The following is a 16,825-nucleotide window of genomic DNA, read 5'->3' on the forward strand; positions in this document are numbered from 1 at the left end:
ACATCTAATCACCTATCTTATCCCCCCGTGAAGTCACGGCACGCCCCCTCAATGCAAGTCTATGGGAGGGGGCGTGGCGGCCGCCACGCCCCCTCCCATAGACTTGCATTGAGGGGGCATGACGTAACGTGGGGCGTGGCCGTGACGTCACGACCCTGCCGCTCCGCTCCAAGCATTCGGAACAAAATGTTCCCGAACGCTCGGGCAGCGGAGTACCCCTTTAAGAGATCTGATCCATTTCCTGTGGTCGTATTAATCATATTTTCATAGTAATATTTGCCATCCAGGCGCACTACTCACCAGAGTGTTGAAGTTGTCGTGTTGATATAAGTGCTTGTTGCAGGTGACGCAGTCCTTCTGGCAGTCGCAAAGCACGTGTGAAAGTAACGACAGCAACATTATACTCCACAAAAGAGCCTTCATTGTGTTGGTGCTGAGGAGCTGTAAGAGAAAGACGCATTAGTCTTATATATACAACCGGCTACACCAGTCTTTCCCAACCAGAGTGCCTCCAGCTGTTGAAAAACTACATCTCCCAGCATGCCTGGACAGCTGTTGGCAGAAGTGTTTCATAAAAGAAAAAGGTTTTTTCTTTAAAAAGATGCAGTAGCTTGTAGTGAGTGGTATATTGCCTTCCAGTGCTGGATTTACAGCTTAAACTGCTAAGTACTGCTCTAGAATGTCCTTCATGCTACTGCTGCTTCCTAGAGTTTGCTATAGAGCTGTAGTGTTCAACCTGCGGCCCTCCAGCTGTTGCAAAACTACACCTCCCAGCATGCCTGGACAGCTGTTGGCAGAAGTGTTTCATAAAAAAAAAATTCTAATGTTTTTTCTTTAAAAAGATGCAGTAGCTTGTAGTGAGTGGTATATTGCCTTCCAGTGCTGGATTTACAGCTTAAACTGCTAAGTACTGCTCTAGAATGTCCTTCATGCTACTGCTGCTTCCTAGAGTTTGCTATAGAGCTGTAGTGTTCAACCTGCGGCCCTCCAGCTGTTGCAAAACTACACCTCCCAGCATGCCTGGACAGCCGTTGGCAGAAGTGTTTCATACAAAAATATCTAATCCTTTTTCTTTAGAAGGATGCAGCAGCTTGTAGTGAGTGGTATAGCTCCTTCAAGTGCTGGATTTACAGCTTAAACTGCTAAGTACTGCTCTATAATATCCTTCATGCTGCTGCTGCTTCCTAGGGTTTGCTACAGAGCTGTGGTGTACAACCTGCCACCCACAAGCTGTGGCAACACTACAACTCCCAGCATGCCCGTACACCCATTGGCATAGATGTTTTATACAAAAAATATATAATCCTTTTTTTTTTTTAGAAGGGTGCAGCAGCTTTTAGTGTATATTATAGCTCTATCATCAATGCTGGATTTGCACTGCTAAGGCTTAAAGTACTGCTCTATAATGTCCTTCAAGCTGTTGATGCTTCTTCAGGTTTGCTATAGAGCTGTGATGTCAAACCTGCTGCCCTCCCTGCATGCCCAGACACTGCTAAGTACTGCTCTATAATGTCCTTCATGCTGCTACTTCTGCTTCCTAGAGTTTGCTATAGAGCTGTGGTGTCAAGCCTGCGCCCTGCCAGATGTTGCAAAACTGCAACTTCCGGCATTTCAGAACAACCTTAGGCAGGGGTGCTCCATACAAAAAAATGTATGCTCCTTTTTCTTTAAAAGGATGCAGCAGCATGTAGTCAGTGTTATATCTCCTTCAAGTGCTAGTTTTACAGCTTACAATGCTGAGTACTGCTATATAATGGACATACTGGACGTTGTAGTTTTGCAACATCTGGAGGGCCACAGTTCGGAGACCACTGCCTTAAAGAGGGAAGGGAGTGGTGTGTGGTAGTGGGGTGTGATGAGGGCAGATGTTGTTACCCTTGGGGTAGATGGCATTAACCCCTTGTATTTGTGATGCCAGGGCGTGGTTTAGCCTAAAACCACGCACTGGGGCGTGGTTTAGCATAAAGGTATACCGCTGGATCCTGGGCTAGGCACGGGGGCAATAAAGACTCTGACGCCAAGTTACGGATAACAGTAGCTTTACTGAGGGTAGACAGTTGGTAAAGTCTATACAGTTCAGCCAGGGCCCAATGAGGTGACCATTTACACAGAGACCTTAATGGCTTGCTGGGACTTGTAGTAGCACTGGACAATTGAATGCAGACCACGCTGACTTGACAGATGACAGGGACTGACTTGACTCATAAAGCTGTGACTTTATCTTACTTGACTTGATGGCGGCTGCAGGACTGGACTTTGAGGTCTCCAACACTCTGGACACACACACTAGGCGACTGCACTGGACCTCAGCCGAAGAGCAGAGCTCAAAGAGAGAGAAGCTCCACCCAGGGCTTATATTGGGGAGACTAGCAGGGAGCCCATTGGTCACTTTTGGGTAGTGTTGGGCGCGAATATTCACATTGACGACAATTTTATCACGAATATCGCAAATTTGCGAATATATTCGCTATATATTCGAAATTACGAATATTCAAGTTTTTTCCTCATATGCGCATATTCGCATATTCCTTCTTTTCACTTGTGGGCCAATTAGAATGATGCAAATACACTTGTCAGATGTTATAAACAACATTCCTAGCAACCAATAGTAAAGTTGCCCCCCCCCCCCCACTGTTTTCTTCCACGAATATGCGAATATAACAAATACGCGAATATAGGACGAATATTCGTCTATATATTAGCAAAATATTGCAAATTCGAATATGGCCAATGCCGCTCATCACTACTCTTGGGATCACCTGGTCACTGGTACCTCCTGGGTAACAATCACATGACATATCACATGGTACAACTCTTAAAAATACAACACATTTTATAATACAAAGAGGCTACCTGACAGGACAGCAAGGGTACGGGGTAACATCTCCCATACTGGGCCACCACAGGTGGTCAAGCATAAGCCCTTTAACCTTGTTCAATTGGGGACATGGAATCTCCAACTCAAGATCGGTTATCCCTCTATCCCAGCATTTTCCAACCAGGGTGCCTCCAGCTGTTGCAAAACTACAACTCCCAGCATGCCCGGACAGCCGACGGCTGTCCGGGCATGCTGGGAGTTGTAGTCTTGCAACAGCTGGAGGCACCCTAGTTGAGAAACACTGCCCTATCCCGTAAATAGGGAAACATAGTCAATCCGTCTACTCACCCCACTGTAATGTCCTCCTACAGTAGCTCGTATAGACTTTGCAGGAAAATATTTTATTGCCCTTATTATGGATAAAAAAATGTATTTATTTTTTGCTTTGTTAATGTCACAAAGCCAGCGCAGGATAAAAATGCGCAGATGGGGGGGAGGATTGTTAGATCGTTGCGGCTGCGACCGTACCGGTCTGGAGATTGTCCACTAAACACAACATCTTTGCCTTCAAGGGGACACAAGTGATTGAAACAAGTGGCTCATTTCCATAGAAATAACATATACAGAAGAGACATATTGCTTCTATGAATTCTAAATGAGGTCATTAAAGTTAATTTGCATAGACTGAAATGAAGCTGTCACTCCGCGAAACTCTGCTGCGCGACATGCGGACGGCCTGTGATAAATGGAGGCCGCACTGCGCTCAATGTTATGTTATGGAAACTGCTGGGGAGTCTAATGTGGGATATTAACTTCATTTAGTAACCGCGACCTACCTGGTTCCAAGAATTTCCCACCCATAGGTTACAGTCTGGATGACAGTTTAGAGCTGCACTCACAATTCTGCAGGCTTCAGAGCAGAAATCTCCCATCATATGTTCAATGGGGGAGATTTAGCAAAACATGTGCAAAGGAAAATTTGCCCGGTTGCCCATAGCAACCAATCAGATCGCTTCTTTCATTTTGCAGAGGCCTTATTAAAAATGAAAGAAGTGATCTGATTGGTTGCTATGGGCAATGGGGCAACTTTTCCTCTGGATGGGTTTTGATAAATCTCCCCCTATGTCTGCACAGATCAGCTGCATTTAAAAAATTGTCATCTTTACATTGAGCACTGTGCAATGTGCTCTGGAGTATAATACAGGATATAACTCAGGATCAGTACAGGATAAGTAATGTAATGTATGTACAGAGTGACTCCACGAGCAGAATAGTGAGTACAGCTCTGGAGTATAATACAGGATATAACTCAGGATCAGTACAGGATAAGTAATGTAATGTATGTACACAGTGACGCCACCAGCAGAATAGTGAGTACAGCTCTGGAGTATAATACAGGATATAACTCAGGATCAGTACAGGATAAGTAATGTAATGTATGTACACAGTGACCTCACCAGCAGAATAGTGAGTACAGCTCTGGAGTATAATACAGGATATAACTCAGGATCAGTACAGGATAAGTAATGTAATGTATGTACACAGTGACCTCACCAGCAGAATAGTGAGTACAGCTCTGGAGTATAATACAGGATATAACTCAGGATCAGTACAGGATAAGTAATGTAATGTATGTACACAGTGACCTCACCAGCAGAATAGTGAGTACAGCTCTGGAGTATAATACAGGATATAACTCAGGATCAGTACAGGATAAGTAATGTAATGTATGTACACAGTGACCCCACCAGCAGAATAGTGAGTACAGCTCTGGAGTATAATACAGGATATAACTCAGGATCAGTACAGGATAAGTAATGTAATGTATGTACACAGTGACCTCACCAGCAGAATAGTGAGTACAGCTCTGGAGTATAATACAGGATATAACTCAGGATCAGTACAGGATAAGTAATGTAATGTATGTACAGAGTGACCTCACCAGCAGAATAGTGAGTACAGCTCTGGAGTATAATACAGGATATAACTCAGGATCAGTACAGGATAAGTAATGTAATGTATGTACACAGTGATCTCACCAGCAGAATAGTGAGTACAGCACTCGGGTGTCTTTGGCAACCACATAGAAATGAATGGAGAGTCTCTCAGAGACCCGGGTCAAACCACTGAGACAAGTTGGATATAGGCAGGGCTGGTGCAAGGATTTTTTTCAGCCTAGGCAAAAGCTAATTTTGCCGCCCCCTTGTCTCTTCCCTTTGACTTGCCCCGTCTTACTACTGGGGTGATAAACTGTAACAAACCCCCTCCTTATGTAATCTCCTTACTACTGGGGTGACACACTGTAACAAACCCCCTCCCCATGTAATCTTCTTTCTACTGGGGTGACACACTGTAACAAACCTCCTCCTCATGTAATCTCCTTACTACTGGGGTGACACACTGTAACAAACCCCCTCCCCATGTAATCTTCTTTCTACTGGGGTGACACACTGTAACAAACCTCCTTCTCATGTAATCTCCTTACTACTGGGGTGACACACTGTAACAAACCCCTTCCTCATGTAATCTCCTTACTACTGGGGTGACACACTGTAACAAACTCCCTCCTTATGTAATCTCCTTAATACTGGGGTGACACACTGTAACAAACCTCCTCCTCATGTAATCTCCTTACTACTGGGGTGACACACTGGAACAAACCTCCTCCCCATGTAATCTTCTTACTACTGTGGTGACACACTGTAACAAACCTCCTCCCCATGTAATCTCCTAACTACTTGGGTGACACACTGTAACAAACCTCCTCCTCCTCATGTAATCTCCTTACTACTAGGGTGACACACTGTAACAAACCTCCTCCTCATGTAATCTCTTTACTACTGTGGTGACACACTGTAACAAACCCCCTCCCCATGTAATCTCTTTACTACTGCGGTGACACACTGTAACAAACCTTCTCCTCATGTAATCTCTTTACTACTGCGGTGACACACTGTAACAAACCTCCTCCTTATGTAATCTTCTTACTACTGGGGTGACACACTGTAACAAACCTCCTCCTGCTTAATCTCCTTACTACTGGGGTGAAACACTGTAACAAAGGCATGCTCTATCACAGACATCAGAGAGGAGCAGAGCGCACATAAGGTACCGGGGGGGGTTTGTTGTATAGTGAGCGGGTCCGCTGTAAGGATCGTCGTGCCTGTCATCAGAGAGCAGTGCTGCGGTACTGTGCTCCTCTGACAGGATAAAGAATGCACATGACAGTGTTACCGTATGGGATGTGGGGTTGCTGCTGGCTGAGCTGACTGTGAACGGGTGGTTGTGACTTTGGATGCTGGCTAAGTTTATTGCGGCAGGCAGGTCAGTGCCCCCTCAAGAAGGCGCTCTAGACAGCTGCCTATTTTGCCTATAGGCAGAGGATAGAAGATAGAGGCTAAACTGACATTCACTGGACAATCCCTTTATGGCATGTCCCTTTTTCAGCATGGCCCCATCCATTTTCTCGTAAGCCACACCCCTATGTTGAGCGTGGCTCAAGAGTGTCTAGAAAGAACCTAATACACATTGAAAATGCGGTGCAAGTCACGGTAGCCAGCTTTTTGGTGTAAACTGCCCCCTACTTTTGGAACAGGCTGTTTTGATTTTCTCCCCCAATGTCTGTTTTGTTCAGTATTCTCATCTGGAGACTCCCGATCTATGACTCCATACAAAATAGAAGATATCTTGGGTGATCGCAGTGGTATACTTATGGAGGGCTGGGTGCCACTGACCTGGAGGGGTGCCACGTTCCCCCAATTCACCTGACCCAGCAAATAATGTGAATGGCATGGACAGGCATCCACTCCGCCCACTATAAAATCCACTCACTAATCTGGGAATCCAGGAGACTCGTCTTGGATCCCCAGGTCAGTGAGCTCCAGCTGATGGTGTAGTATGTAGCCTGAAGACAGTGTCAGGCTGCGGCCTACACCAGGAGTGGAGGGTGACCTCTGCCCGGGCTCATCTTAGCTGCCTGCACCAGAGCGAAGGAGGCACCAATACTATATGTCTATAGTAGGAGTAGAGATAGACAGTCTGGCACTGCAGCTTCACACATCTTCGGACTATCCAATGATCCAGCACACTACAGCAACGTCCAGGTGAACATGGAAACTGCGTGAAGAATGTAGGTGCAATATTCAATCAGAAGAAAGAAAATCAAGAGCACTCACCATTAATGATGCTTCTTCAGTGTTCTTTATTTCGTGTCACTGTGACAAGGTACAGGGGGGGGGAGGTTGCGGGAGAGGTCAAACAGGGCAATGCCCTGTTTGACCTCTGCCGCAACCTCCCCCCTGCACCTTGTCACAGTGACACGAAATAAAGAACACTGAAGAAGCATCATTAATGGTGAGTGCGCTTGATTTTCTTTCTCCTGATTGAATACTATATGTCGGTTTTTATTTTTTGTTCTTCTTTTATAAGGGGGGGAGGTTTGAATTACCGGCTACTGGGGAAGAGGAAATAACTGCATACTGGGGGGAATACCTGACTACTGGGGGGGGGGCTATCTAGGATTGCCGGCCTGCTAGGGCTATTGCGGGCCTCATGGGGGGGACGGGGGCAATAACCTGCCCACTGAAGGAGCTACCTTGCTAATTGGGGAGATTAGCTGTTATTGGCGGGTCTACCTACCTAATGGGGGATTTACTTGCCTACTGGGGGACTGCTTGGTAACTGAGAGAGCTAGTTGATTAATTGGAGTCATAGTTGGCTAATTGGGGTCTGATTTTTCCTTAGGTAGTGCAGCATAAGCCATTATTGGACAATAATGTGGAGGCTCTCTTTGCTGATGGCGTAGGGTTTGGTTTACAAATGCACAATGACTTGGGTTCTGTAATGCAGCTTACATTTCCCATGAACCCACTGGTGGTCAGAGAGATTAGGTGTGGTATTTGATCACTCCAGACAATCACTTAATTAAGTTGCTAGAAGTCACCCAGGTGAATACATTAGACCTATAAGTGGGTTGAGGTTGTGGTGGCAGGGTGTAAGGTGAAGGGCAGATGTTGTTACCCCAGGGGCAGATGGCATTAACCCCTTGTATTCGTGACACCGGGGCATGGTTTAGCCTATAACCACCCGAAGGTATACCGCTGGATCCTGGGTTAGGCACGGAGGGCAATAAAGACTCCGACGCCAAGTTACGAACAACGGTAGCTTTACTGAGGGTAGACAGACGGTAAAGTTTATACAGTTCAGCCAGGACCCAAGGATACGACTAGTGCCTCAGAGACCTTAAAGTGTACCCGTCAGATCCAACAAAAAATTTTTTTTTTTTAAATATATCACTCAGTACCTAATCCTGACCATGTACATATAATTTTTATGTGTCTATCACCTTTATTTATTTTTTTCTAGTCTGAATTCCTCTCAAAGGGAGGGGGCGTGGCCTCACTGTGCAGGTCTCCGCCCCCTCCCTCAGTATGCTGTCTGCTCACATCTCCCCTAGCATTAGCAAAACTACAACTCCCAGCATGTCCTCACTGACAGTAGCGGGACACAAGCTGACAGTGGGAGATTTTTTCCTCCAACTCTGAGCCCTGCGCTCATAGCTGTCAATCAAGGAGTTGTGTCCATGACATAGGTGATGATGCATGGACACAGCAGGACTAGTATGAGTCCAAGCAGGCAGGCAGGGGGGGGGGGGCAGTTGTTTGGCTGGCTTTTTCTGTATGAAATACTGAAAATTTTCTAATGAAAGCAATTACAAAACCTATTGGTTATACATGCTTTACATCATATGAAACATTTTTGTATTTGACAGTGCCCATTTAATGGCTTGCTGGGACTTGTAGTAGGACTGGGCAATTGAATGCAGACCACGCTGACTTGACAGATGACAGGGACTGACTTGACTCATAAAGCTGTGACTTTATCTTACTTGACTTGATGGCGGCTGCAGGACTGGACTTTGAGGTCTCCAACTTTCTGGATACACACACTAGACAAGACTGCACTGGACCTCAGCAGAAGAGAGAGAAGCTCCACCCAGGGCTTATATGGGGAGACTAGCAGGGAGCCCATAGGTCACTCTTGGGGTCACCTGGTCACTGGTACCTACTGGGTATCACATGACATATCACATGGTATAACTCTTAAAGCAACATTACATTTTATATCACTTTACATGGTAAAACATATTTACAATGGGGGAAACAAGTGAAGGAGCCTTGGGGACACTGAAGGGAGGCTGCCTGACAGGACAGGAGGAGCACGGGGTAACACCTCCCGTACTGGGCCATCGCAGGGTCAATTCACACCATATGCAGCTTTGATGCCTTTTCTTATTCAGGGTACATTCACACAGGAGGTTTCCCGCTGCGGAAAATCAGCTGCGAGCGTCTCCCCCGATCACTTCAATGGGTTAACCAGCGATCTCCAAATCTGCAACTATTGTGGCTTTTCTGCGGACCCATCGAAGTGAATGGTAGGGAAGATTGCAGGGGATTTATCGTCCTTTCAGAATGTTCCCTAAGGGAAGGGTCACACGGGAGCACATCTTTAGCGTATTTGGCCCTGCAGATGTCTAATAGCCATAGAGTGATCTCCCTGCTTCTGCCATAGCTCTGTGTGTCCGCCCGTGACTGCCGGCAGAAAATCTGCATACACAGAACTACGGCAGCAGCAGAAAGATTGCTTTGTCTGGTGGCAGTGAATCCACAGGGTCAAATATGCTGCGGATGCGCTCCCGAGTGACCCTACCCTTAAAGGGGTACTTCAGTGGGGAAAAAAATGTTGAAATCAACTGGTGCCAGAAAGTTAAAAAGATTTGTAAATAATTTCTATTAAAAATCTTAATCCTTACAGTACTAATCAGCAGCTGTATGCTTCGCAGGAAGTTCTTTTCTTTTTGAATTTCCTTTCTTTCTGACCACAGTGCTCTCTTCTGACATCTCTGTCCATGTCAGGAACTGTACAGAGCAGGAGAAAATCCCCATAGCAAACCTCTCCTGCTCTGGACAGTTCCTGACACGGACAGAGGTGTCAGCAGAGAGCACTGTGGTCAGACTGAAAAGAAATGCAAAATGAAAAATGAACTTGCTCAGATAGGCTGAGAGTGCATGTGTTTTCAATAAGGGGACAAAGATAAGCAACTTCCAGACACCTCTGGTGGCAGCCTCTCTCTCTCTCAGGCATCGAAATTTTACTTTCCCAATCCTCTATCCCCTGAAAACTGTTGGGTGAGATTCGGAAGACCCCCCGAGACCTAAGAGAGTTGCTGCCAAAATAAGTGCCTGACTTTGCTCTGATATATATGGGAACCCACAACTCATTTATGGTAAGACACCAGAGATTCTTTACTGTAAGAGCAGTAAGACTATGGAACTCTCTGCCGCATGATGTTGTGATTTCTGACTCAACAAACAAGTTCAAGAAGGGTCTGGATGTTTTTCTGTAAAAAATATATTATTACAAGTTATGGATACTAGATTTATGTGGATAGAACACTGGTCCAGGGATTTGTTCTGATGCCATATTGAGGTCGGGAAGGAATTTTTCTGGGGCAATTGGCATCAGCCTAATGTGGGTGGGGTGGAGGGTGGAGGGGGGGGGGGTGGTTTGCCTTCCTCTGGATCAACACTTTAGGGTGTTAGGTTGAACTTGATGGGCTCTTTTTTTAACCTTACAAACTATCTCACTGTGTTACCATAAACGCTACTTAAAGGGGTACTCCGGTGGAAAACAATTTTTTTTTTTTTTTTTAAATCGACTGGTGTCAGAAAGTTAAACAGATTTGTAAATGACTTCTATTTAAAAATCTTAAAGGGGTATTCCGGGCAAAAACATTTTATCCCCTATGCAAAGGATAGGGGATAAGATGTCTGATCGCCGGGGGGCCCGCTGCTGAGACCCCTGCCATCTCCCTGCAGCGTCTGCATTCTATGCAGGTGCTGAATCTGCAGTTTCGGAAACCTCCGGGTTTCCGGGACTGGGGAACGTGATGTCACACCACGCCCCCTCCATTCATGTCTATGGTAGGGGGCGTGACGGCCGTCACGCCCCCTACCATAGACATGAATGGAGGGGGCGTGGCGTGACGTCCCCAGTCCTGGAGGTTTCCGAAACTGGAGAATGCGGGTGCTGCAGGGAGATCGGGGGGGGGGGGGGGGTGCTCAGCAGCGCCCCCCCAACCGCACGATCAGACATCTTATCCCCTATCCTTTGGATAGGGGATAAAATGTTTTTGCCCCGGAATACCCCATTAATCCTTCCAGTACTTATCAGCTGCTGTATGCTCCACATGCTCCAGTGTTCGGCCATCACGCCCCATCCAATTGAATTGCATTGAGGTGGCATGAACAACACGTCACGAGCGGTGTGGCCGACCCCCGAAATGAAAACAGCCTTGGGAACATTTACTTCCAAACATTGGCCAGTGGAGTACCCCTTTAACAGCAGCTTGTTGACAGTTTCCAGGTTGTTGGTTTCTTTTTTACTACATGGCGCGACAAACTGAAAAATAAGTGAACGCCAAGAAGGTAAAGACGACATATTACAAAGGCGACGAATGTTCATCAAACAACGAGCTCCCGCTCCCTAGCTGCCCCGTAATATTATTTCTGAGCAAATGTTCGGAGACTGAGGGATGAATGGAGGTGGCGGCTCCATTCTCTTTCTACTATTATTTTATTATCTACCGCTGGGCAGACATGTATAACCTTTTTCTATCTGCAGCTGCGGCGTATGAAAAAACTGGAAGCTTTTGTTGCCGATGCGGCGGATGCTCCTTCTCCAGATAATGTAGAATCGTGATGGATTCAGGAAAAAAGGTTTCGCTTAACTTAATTCTGTAATTGTAAAAGAAAGAAAAGTGTCTAAATAATGTGCGGCTCAATGAAAGATGTCACGTCCGTAATTCTGTTAGCAGCGCACCGACCGATGGAGTTCACCGGTCCCAGGATGCTCTTCATCCGCTCAACGTTCATGTAGACCATTATCCGCGGTGGTCTTGTGTAGACCAAAGTGAATGTTAATCACAGGGAGAATAATGTAAAATGTCTCGGGACATTAGCTCCGGACGTCATAAGGCAAATCAGCCAAGACTCGGCAAGACGGGGGCAACGCGGGTCACCGACAAGGTAGAGGAAGACGACGTCTACGGTGTCAGAGATTAATTTCTTAATTACGGGACTAACTCAATGTTGGCATGGGCAGGTGCACGGGCAATTTAGCTGGAGGAAGTCACGTTCGGGTGGTTTTATTGGTTCCTGTAGGAGGTTATCCTCAAAAATTTCCATTCTGGTTCATTTTGCTTGTATGTAGAGAACCGGATTATTGTAGAGTACCGGATTATTGTTATGTATCTCGTATTTCTCTATGTTCCTCCATGAGTCTACCTCATCTTAAAGAGTTCCTGTCATCAAACCATATTTTCTAAACTATGGTAACTCAGCTTATATTCCCTAAATACTCCCAACACCCCTCCTGCCCTTAAAAACTTTTTCTGAGCATTTAAAAAGTGTCTCATACCTTTCCCCTTACTCACATTGTGTGAGCTCCCGGCAGGAGAATGTGGGCGTTCCCCAGCAGGCGCGGCGTCACTGAAGCCTGCGAGAGCTGTATCTCGCCATGTCCCGCACGTACTTCCTGAGTTTGGTCTTCTTCCAGGCCGGGAAGAGACCAAACTAACTGTTTGACCTGCGCAGGGAACAGAACAGAGCCACCTAGTGGCTGTTTTTTCAATCACATTATAAACATATAAAGGTTGAGAATTTTAAAGTATTGCCCCTAGACATCTTATCCCCTATTTAAAAGATAGGGGATAAGATGTCTGAACGGGGGGTTCCGCCGCTCGGGTGCCTCTCCGTGCCGGATGACTGGCGATGCGGGGTAGGGGCTCGTGACGTCATGGTCGTGCCCCACTCGTGACGTCACAGTCATCATCAGGATCAGAATGGGCATTCACTGGAAAAACCCCTGTATTACTAAAGTGTATGCATTGAATTCCTGTCTGGTAGCGCCCCCTACAGTACAGGGAGGTACAACATGTTCTGTACTCTTTACCTGTTCCAGGGTTACCTGCTCCTTTGGACACTAGGTGGGGTGTCCATGTTACTTTTTTTAGGACACTCTGTACTGTACAGGACCCTGAAGAAGCTCCTGTCCTCTACATAGTCTACATAGACAGTGATTACAGCTCCCAGCAGATCTTTATTACTTTTATATGGAAGGATTTGCTTTATCTATATTATTTATCTACTTATTTTTCTTTCATCCTCACTTTTTCCTATTATTGGATGACATTTTGGGGCTTCAGAACCTATTACCAGGTTTCCATAGAGGTCTGGTCTCAACATACAATGGTTTCAACATACAATGGTCCCAACATACAATGGTCCCAACATACAATGGTCATCCTGGAATCAATTAATATTTTAACTTGAGGGAGCACTGTATTTAGTCATAGGCTGAGCAGGCATTTCTTGTGTCAAGACTGACCAGGGGAGGGGTACGAGGCACTTTTGATTGGGGAATCAGGGCAGGTGAGTATACATCTTTTATTATTTCATTTTAGCAAAGTCTGTTTTCCATATGACCTATAAGACTATATGGACTTCACAGAAGGATGAATGAGACAGAACAGAGTGAATGGTTGTTACACATTTCCCTTGGCTTCCACGTGAATCTGATCCTTCATCAGTCTATATATTATCGCAATGTTATCCCCTAGGTTAGAAAAGATATCCCAAAGACAGAACACCCGCTTGGCTGTTTGTCAAGGGTGGGCATGTTGAATTTGAACTGCTTGACCCTTTTGCTTTCAGATTATAGGTCTGGCAGCAGCTTACCCCTCCTCTTTCCGATGATAGTTTGGCCGAATGTTCAATTGCATGGAGAGATCGGATGGGATAGCTAACGGCTGAACGAATGCTGTATGGAAGTGTTTCCCAACCTGGGTGCCTCCAGCTGTTGCCCATTGGCTGTCCGGGCATGCTGGGAGTTGTAGTTTTGCAGTAGCTGGAGGCACTCTGGTTTGGAAACACTGCTGTATGGACACCTTTAGTCTTCAGAATTTATTTTTATCCAAAGCTAATCATAATTCACAATTTTAGACTAGGTGCACATCACTATTAAAAGAGTACCTCTCATTAACTTGATAAATGTTATAATCCTCCCAGGTCACTGCCCCCATCATGATAAACCACCCCCTGACTTTATTTTTATAATTTTTTTCGTTTTCTACCTTAATATGGCTCTGTATTTTCTGCTCAGCCTCAGATTCACAGACTGGGAAGGGGCGTTCCCCAGCAGGCGTGACATCATCTGAAGCCATACAGGGGAGAACTTCCTCCCTCACTCTGCTACACACAGCCCAGAGCAGTTCAGCGTGAGATGAGCTATGATTGGCTAAGGCTGCACACACACCCCTCAGCATTTCCTGATTTTGGACTTTTGCCAGGCCAGCTGGAGTCCAAAGACTGTGCAAGAGATGGAGGGGTAATGTGCTCTCGACAAGTAGGGAGACCCCTAGTGGCAGCTTTTTTAAACACAAATAAAACATAGAAAACTTTTTTTTTTTTTTTTTTTTAAACTAAGTACATTAGAAAGATTTTTTTTACCATAAGGAGTGCAATAGCAAAAATGTTTTTAATGAGAGCTCCCATTTAAGCTTCCGGAGCAGGAATATATCGGGAAACTGTCAAAAAGACATGCTTAGGTATCCAGGCTTGGACAGTCTAGGGCCCGATTCATTTCAATGGCTCGAGAATAGTCAGTTAGTGACGATGTATGGGACATTGTACAAACATATCCAAGCTCTGTCTTGGACTGAAAATTGCTCAAACGTAGTCAGTAACTGACTATTCTCAGGCCATAGAAATGAATGGGGCCCCTGCCTATCCAAGCCTGGATACGTCAACATGTCAGTCTCCGGAATGTATACCTGCCATGGAAGCACAAATCATAATGTGAACCTAGACTAATGTCATTCGGGGCCTCCTGACTGTCCCCCAGGGCAAATGTCAGGCTGGGTTCACATCATGTTTTTAGCCATACGGGACCGCATACGCTGGGGGGAGCTAAAATCTGGCGCTCCCATATCCCTGCCGCATGCCGCCCGTATGTAATTAATTTCAATGAGCCGACCGGAGTGAAACGCTGATCGACCACGGTTTTGGGTCCGATGGAAAACCGCATACGGGGCAAAAATGAGCCGATTGGAGTCAGTGTTTCACTCCGGTCGGCTCATTGAAATGAATTACATATGGGAGCGCATACGGCAGGGATACGGGAGCCCCAGGTCTTAGCTCCCCCCAGCCGTATGCAGTCCTGTATGGCTGAAAACGTGATGTGAACCCAGCCTTAGAGCAGAGTAGTATTGGTCACTTTGAGTTTCATCTGCCCGATCCTTTTGTTCTCAGGGAAATAAGCTAAAAAAAATGAGGAGTCTGGAGAGTTTAGAAGAGTCTGGAGGCTAAAGAGGAACCCCTAGTTGTCATATATGTGAGGTCCTCTTCATATATTTATTGAAAGTGTACCTGTCATATCACAGAAAAATATTGTTTTTATAGGTTACTCACTAGGTCATGCAGATGCTTTTACATGTCTTTTTAATGTGTCTAGCTTCTGTATTTGAATCACAGATCCCTCTGTTGCTCACTCATTCTGACATACATTGCTTAGGAAGGGGCATGTCCGAGGAAAGCACTCACCATGCCATCACTTCCTCCCTGAGTCTGCTGTGCTGTGCTGGACTTCTTCATCCAATCACTGCAGGCTGCTCTGTAGCCCCCTCCTCTCTGTTTTCATGATACAGTCTGACAGGACAGGAGTGAGCACAGGGGAGTCCTAGTCCTGCCCTCACTTTCTGGACTTTGTCCCTGCCTGTAGTTGTGCAACATCTGGAGAGGCACAGTTTGGACACCACTGTTCTAAATGTATTGACCACCACCAGGGAGTATGGATGATACCTCAGGTCTTACGACACTTTGGACCTTCAGAGAAGATGGGTCAACTATGCTCAACACTAATCCACCATTCAAACCAACAGCTGTCTGGGTATGCTGAGAGTTGTAGTTTTGCAACATCTGGGAAGCCACAGTTTGGAGACCACTGCTCTAAATGTATTGACCAAGACCAGAGTGCCTGGATAATACCTCATGTCTTCCGACACTTCGGACCTCCATTGAATGTGGGTCAACTATGCCTTCCTAAATTGACAATAATCCACCATTCAAACCAATAGTTGTCTGGGCATGCTGGAAGTTGTAGTTGTGCAACATCTGGGGGGCCACAGTTTGGAGACCACTGCTCTAAATGTATTGACCAACACCAGAGAGCCTGGGCAATACCTCATATCTTACGGCACTTTGGGCCTCTAGAGAAGATGGGTCAACTGCGCCTTCCGAAATCGACACAATATCCATCATCCAAGATAATGGAGGATTCCAAGGATTATCATTCAGAATCCTAATGATCTCACAGCCGGCATGTCTATGGTTCTAGAAATGGTTTCTACCAAACGGACCCCATTGGTCGTCTACTTTTCGTCCCAACATGTTTCACACATGAAGCAATGCAAAGATGATGCATGTTTCATGGGAAACATTGTGCATATTGAGGGATCTTGAGGGATCTATTCATGTCTGATGGGATTGAATGGAAAGTGGGCTGAGGTGGGGGGTTCTTATAACCACGTTCACATCAGGGCGCACAGACATTTTGGGGGTAGGGGGCTCAAGTAGAAAAAAAAGGGCACATCTAATTTTAATTTTTTTCCCCGTAAAAACACAACACAATTAAGGAGGTAAGGGACCTCCGGTAGTCATGTCACCTAAATGGGACCCGCATCACCCCACGGAGGTCCCAATCAGTGAGGGTATTATAGGGCAGATGCATTAAAAGGGCAGGGGTTCAAGCCCCCTTTCTAATTTATGTGTGCAAGTCCCTGGTTCACATTATGCTCGAAAGAATGAGAGACCCGTAACAAGAAGCATCTCGTGAATCATGATCAAGTCATGAAGACGCAGAGAGAAGACGATATAAAGAAACTGCTTATAG

The 16,825-nt window shown here is 45.8% G+C and overlaps 1 protein-coding gene across 3 annotated transcripts in view; it reads right to left on the reverse strand.

Annotated features, from left to right (window-relative positions):
• Window positions 1-16,825, reverse strand: part of PNOC (prepronociceptin) — a 123,601-nt gene that overhangs the window by 102,014 nt on the left and 4,762 nt on the right. The window contains exons 1-2 of one of the 3 annotated variants that reach the window (XM_056563805.1): window positions 3,655-3,793; window positions 301-441 (exon numbers count right to left, since the gene is read on the reverse strand). In XM_056563805.1, the coding sequence (XP_056419780.1) occupies window positions 301-441; window positions 3,655-3,753 (240 nt within the window). In that variant the 5' untranslated portion in view covers window positions 3,754-3,793. Of the gene's footprint in view, window positions 1-300; window positions 442-3,654; window positions 3,794-16,825 lie in introns of those variants that run through there. The other 2 variants (XM_056563806.1, XM_056563807.1) reach the window with 2 other exon arrangements.

This window comes from Hyla sarda, chromosome 3 (assembly GCF_029499605.1).
Source record: "Hyla sarda isolate aHylSar1 chromosome 3, aHylSar1.hap1, whole genome shotgun sequence".
In the NCBI taxonomy this organism is placed as follows: domain Eukaryota; kingdom Metazoa; phylum Chordata; class Amphibia; order Anura; family Hylidae; genus Hyla; species Hyla sarda.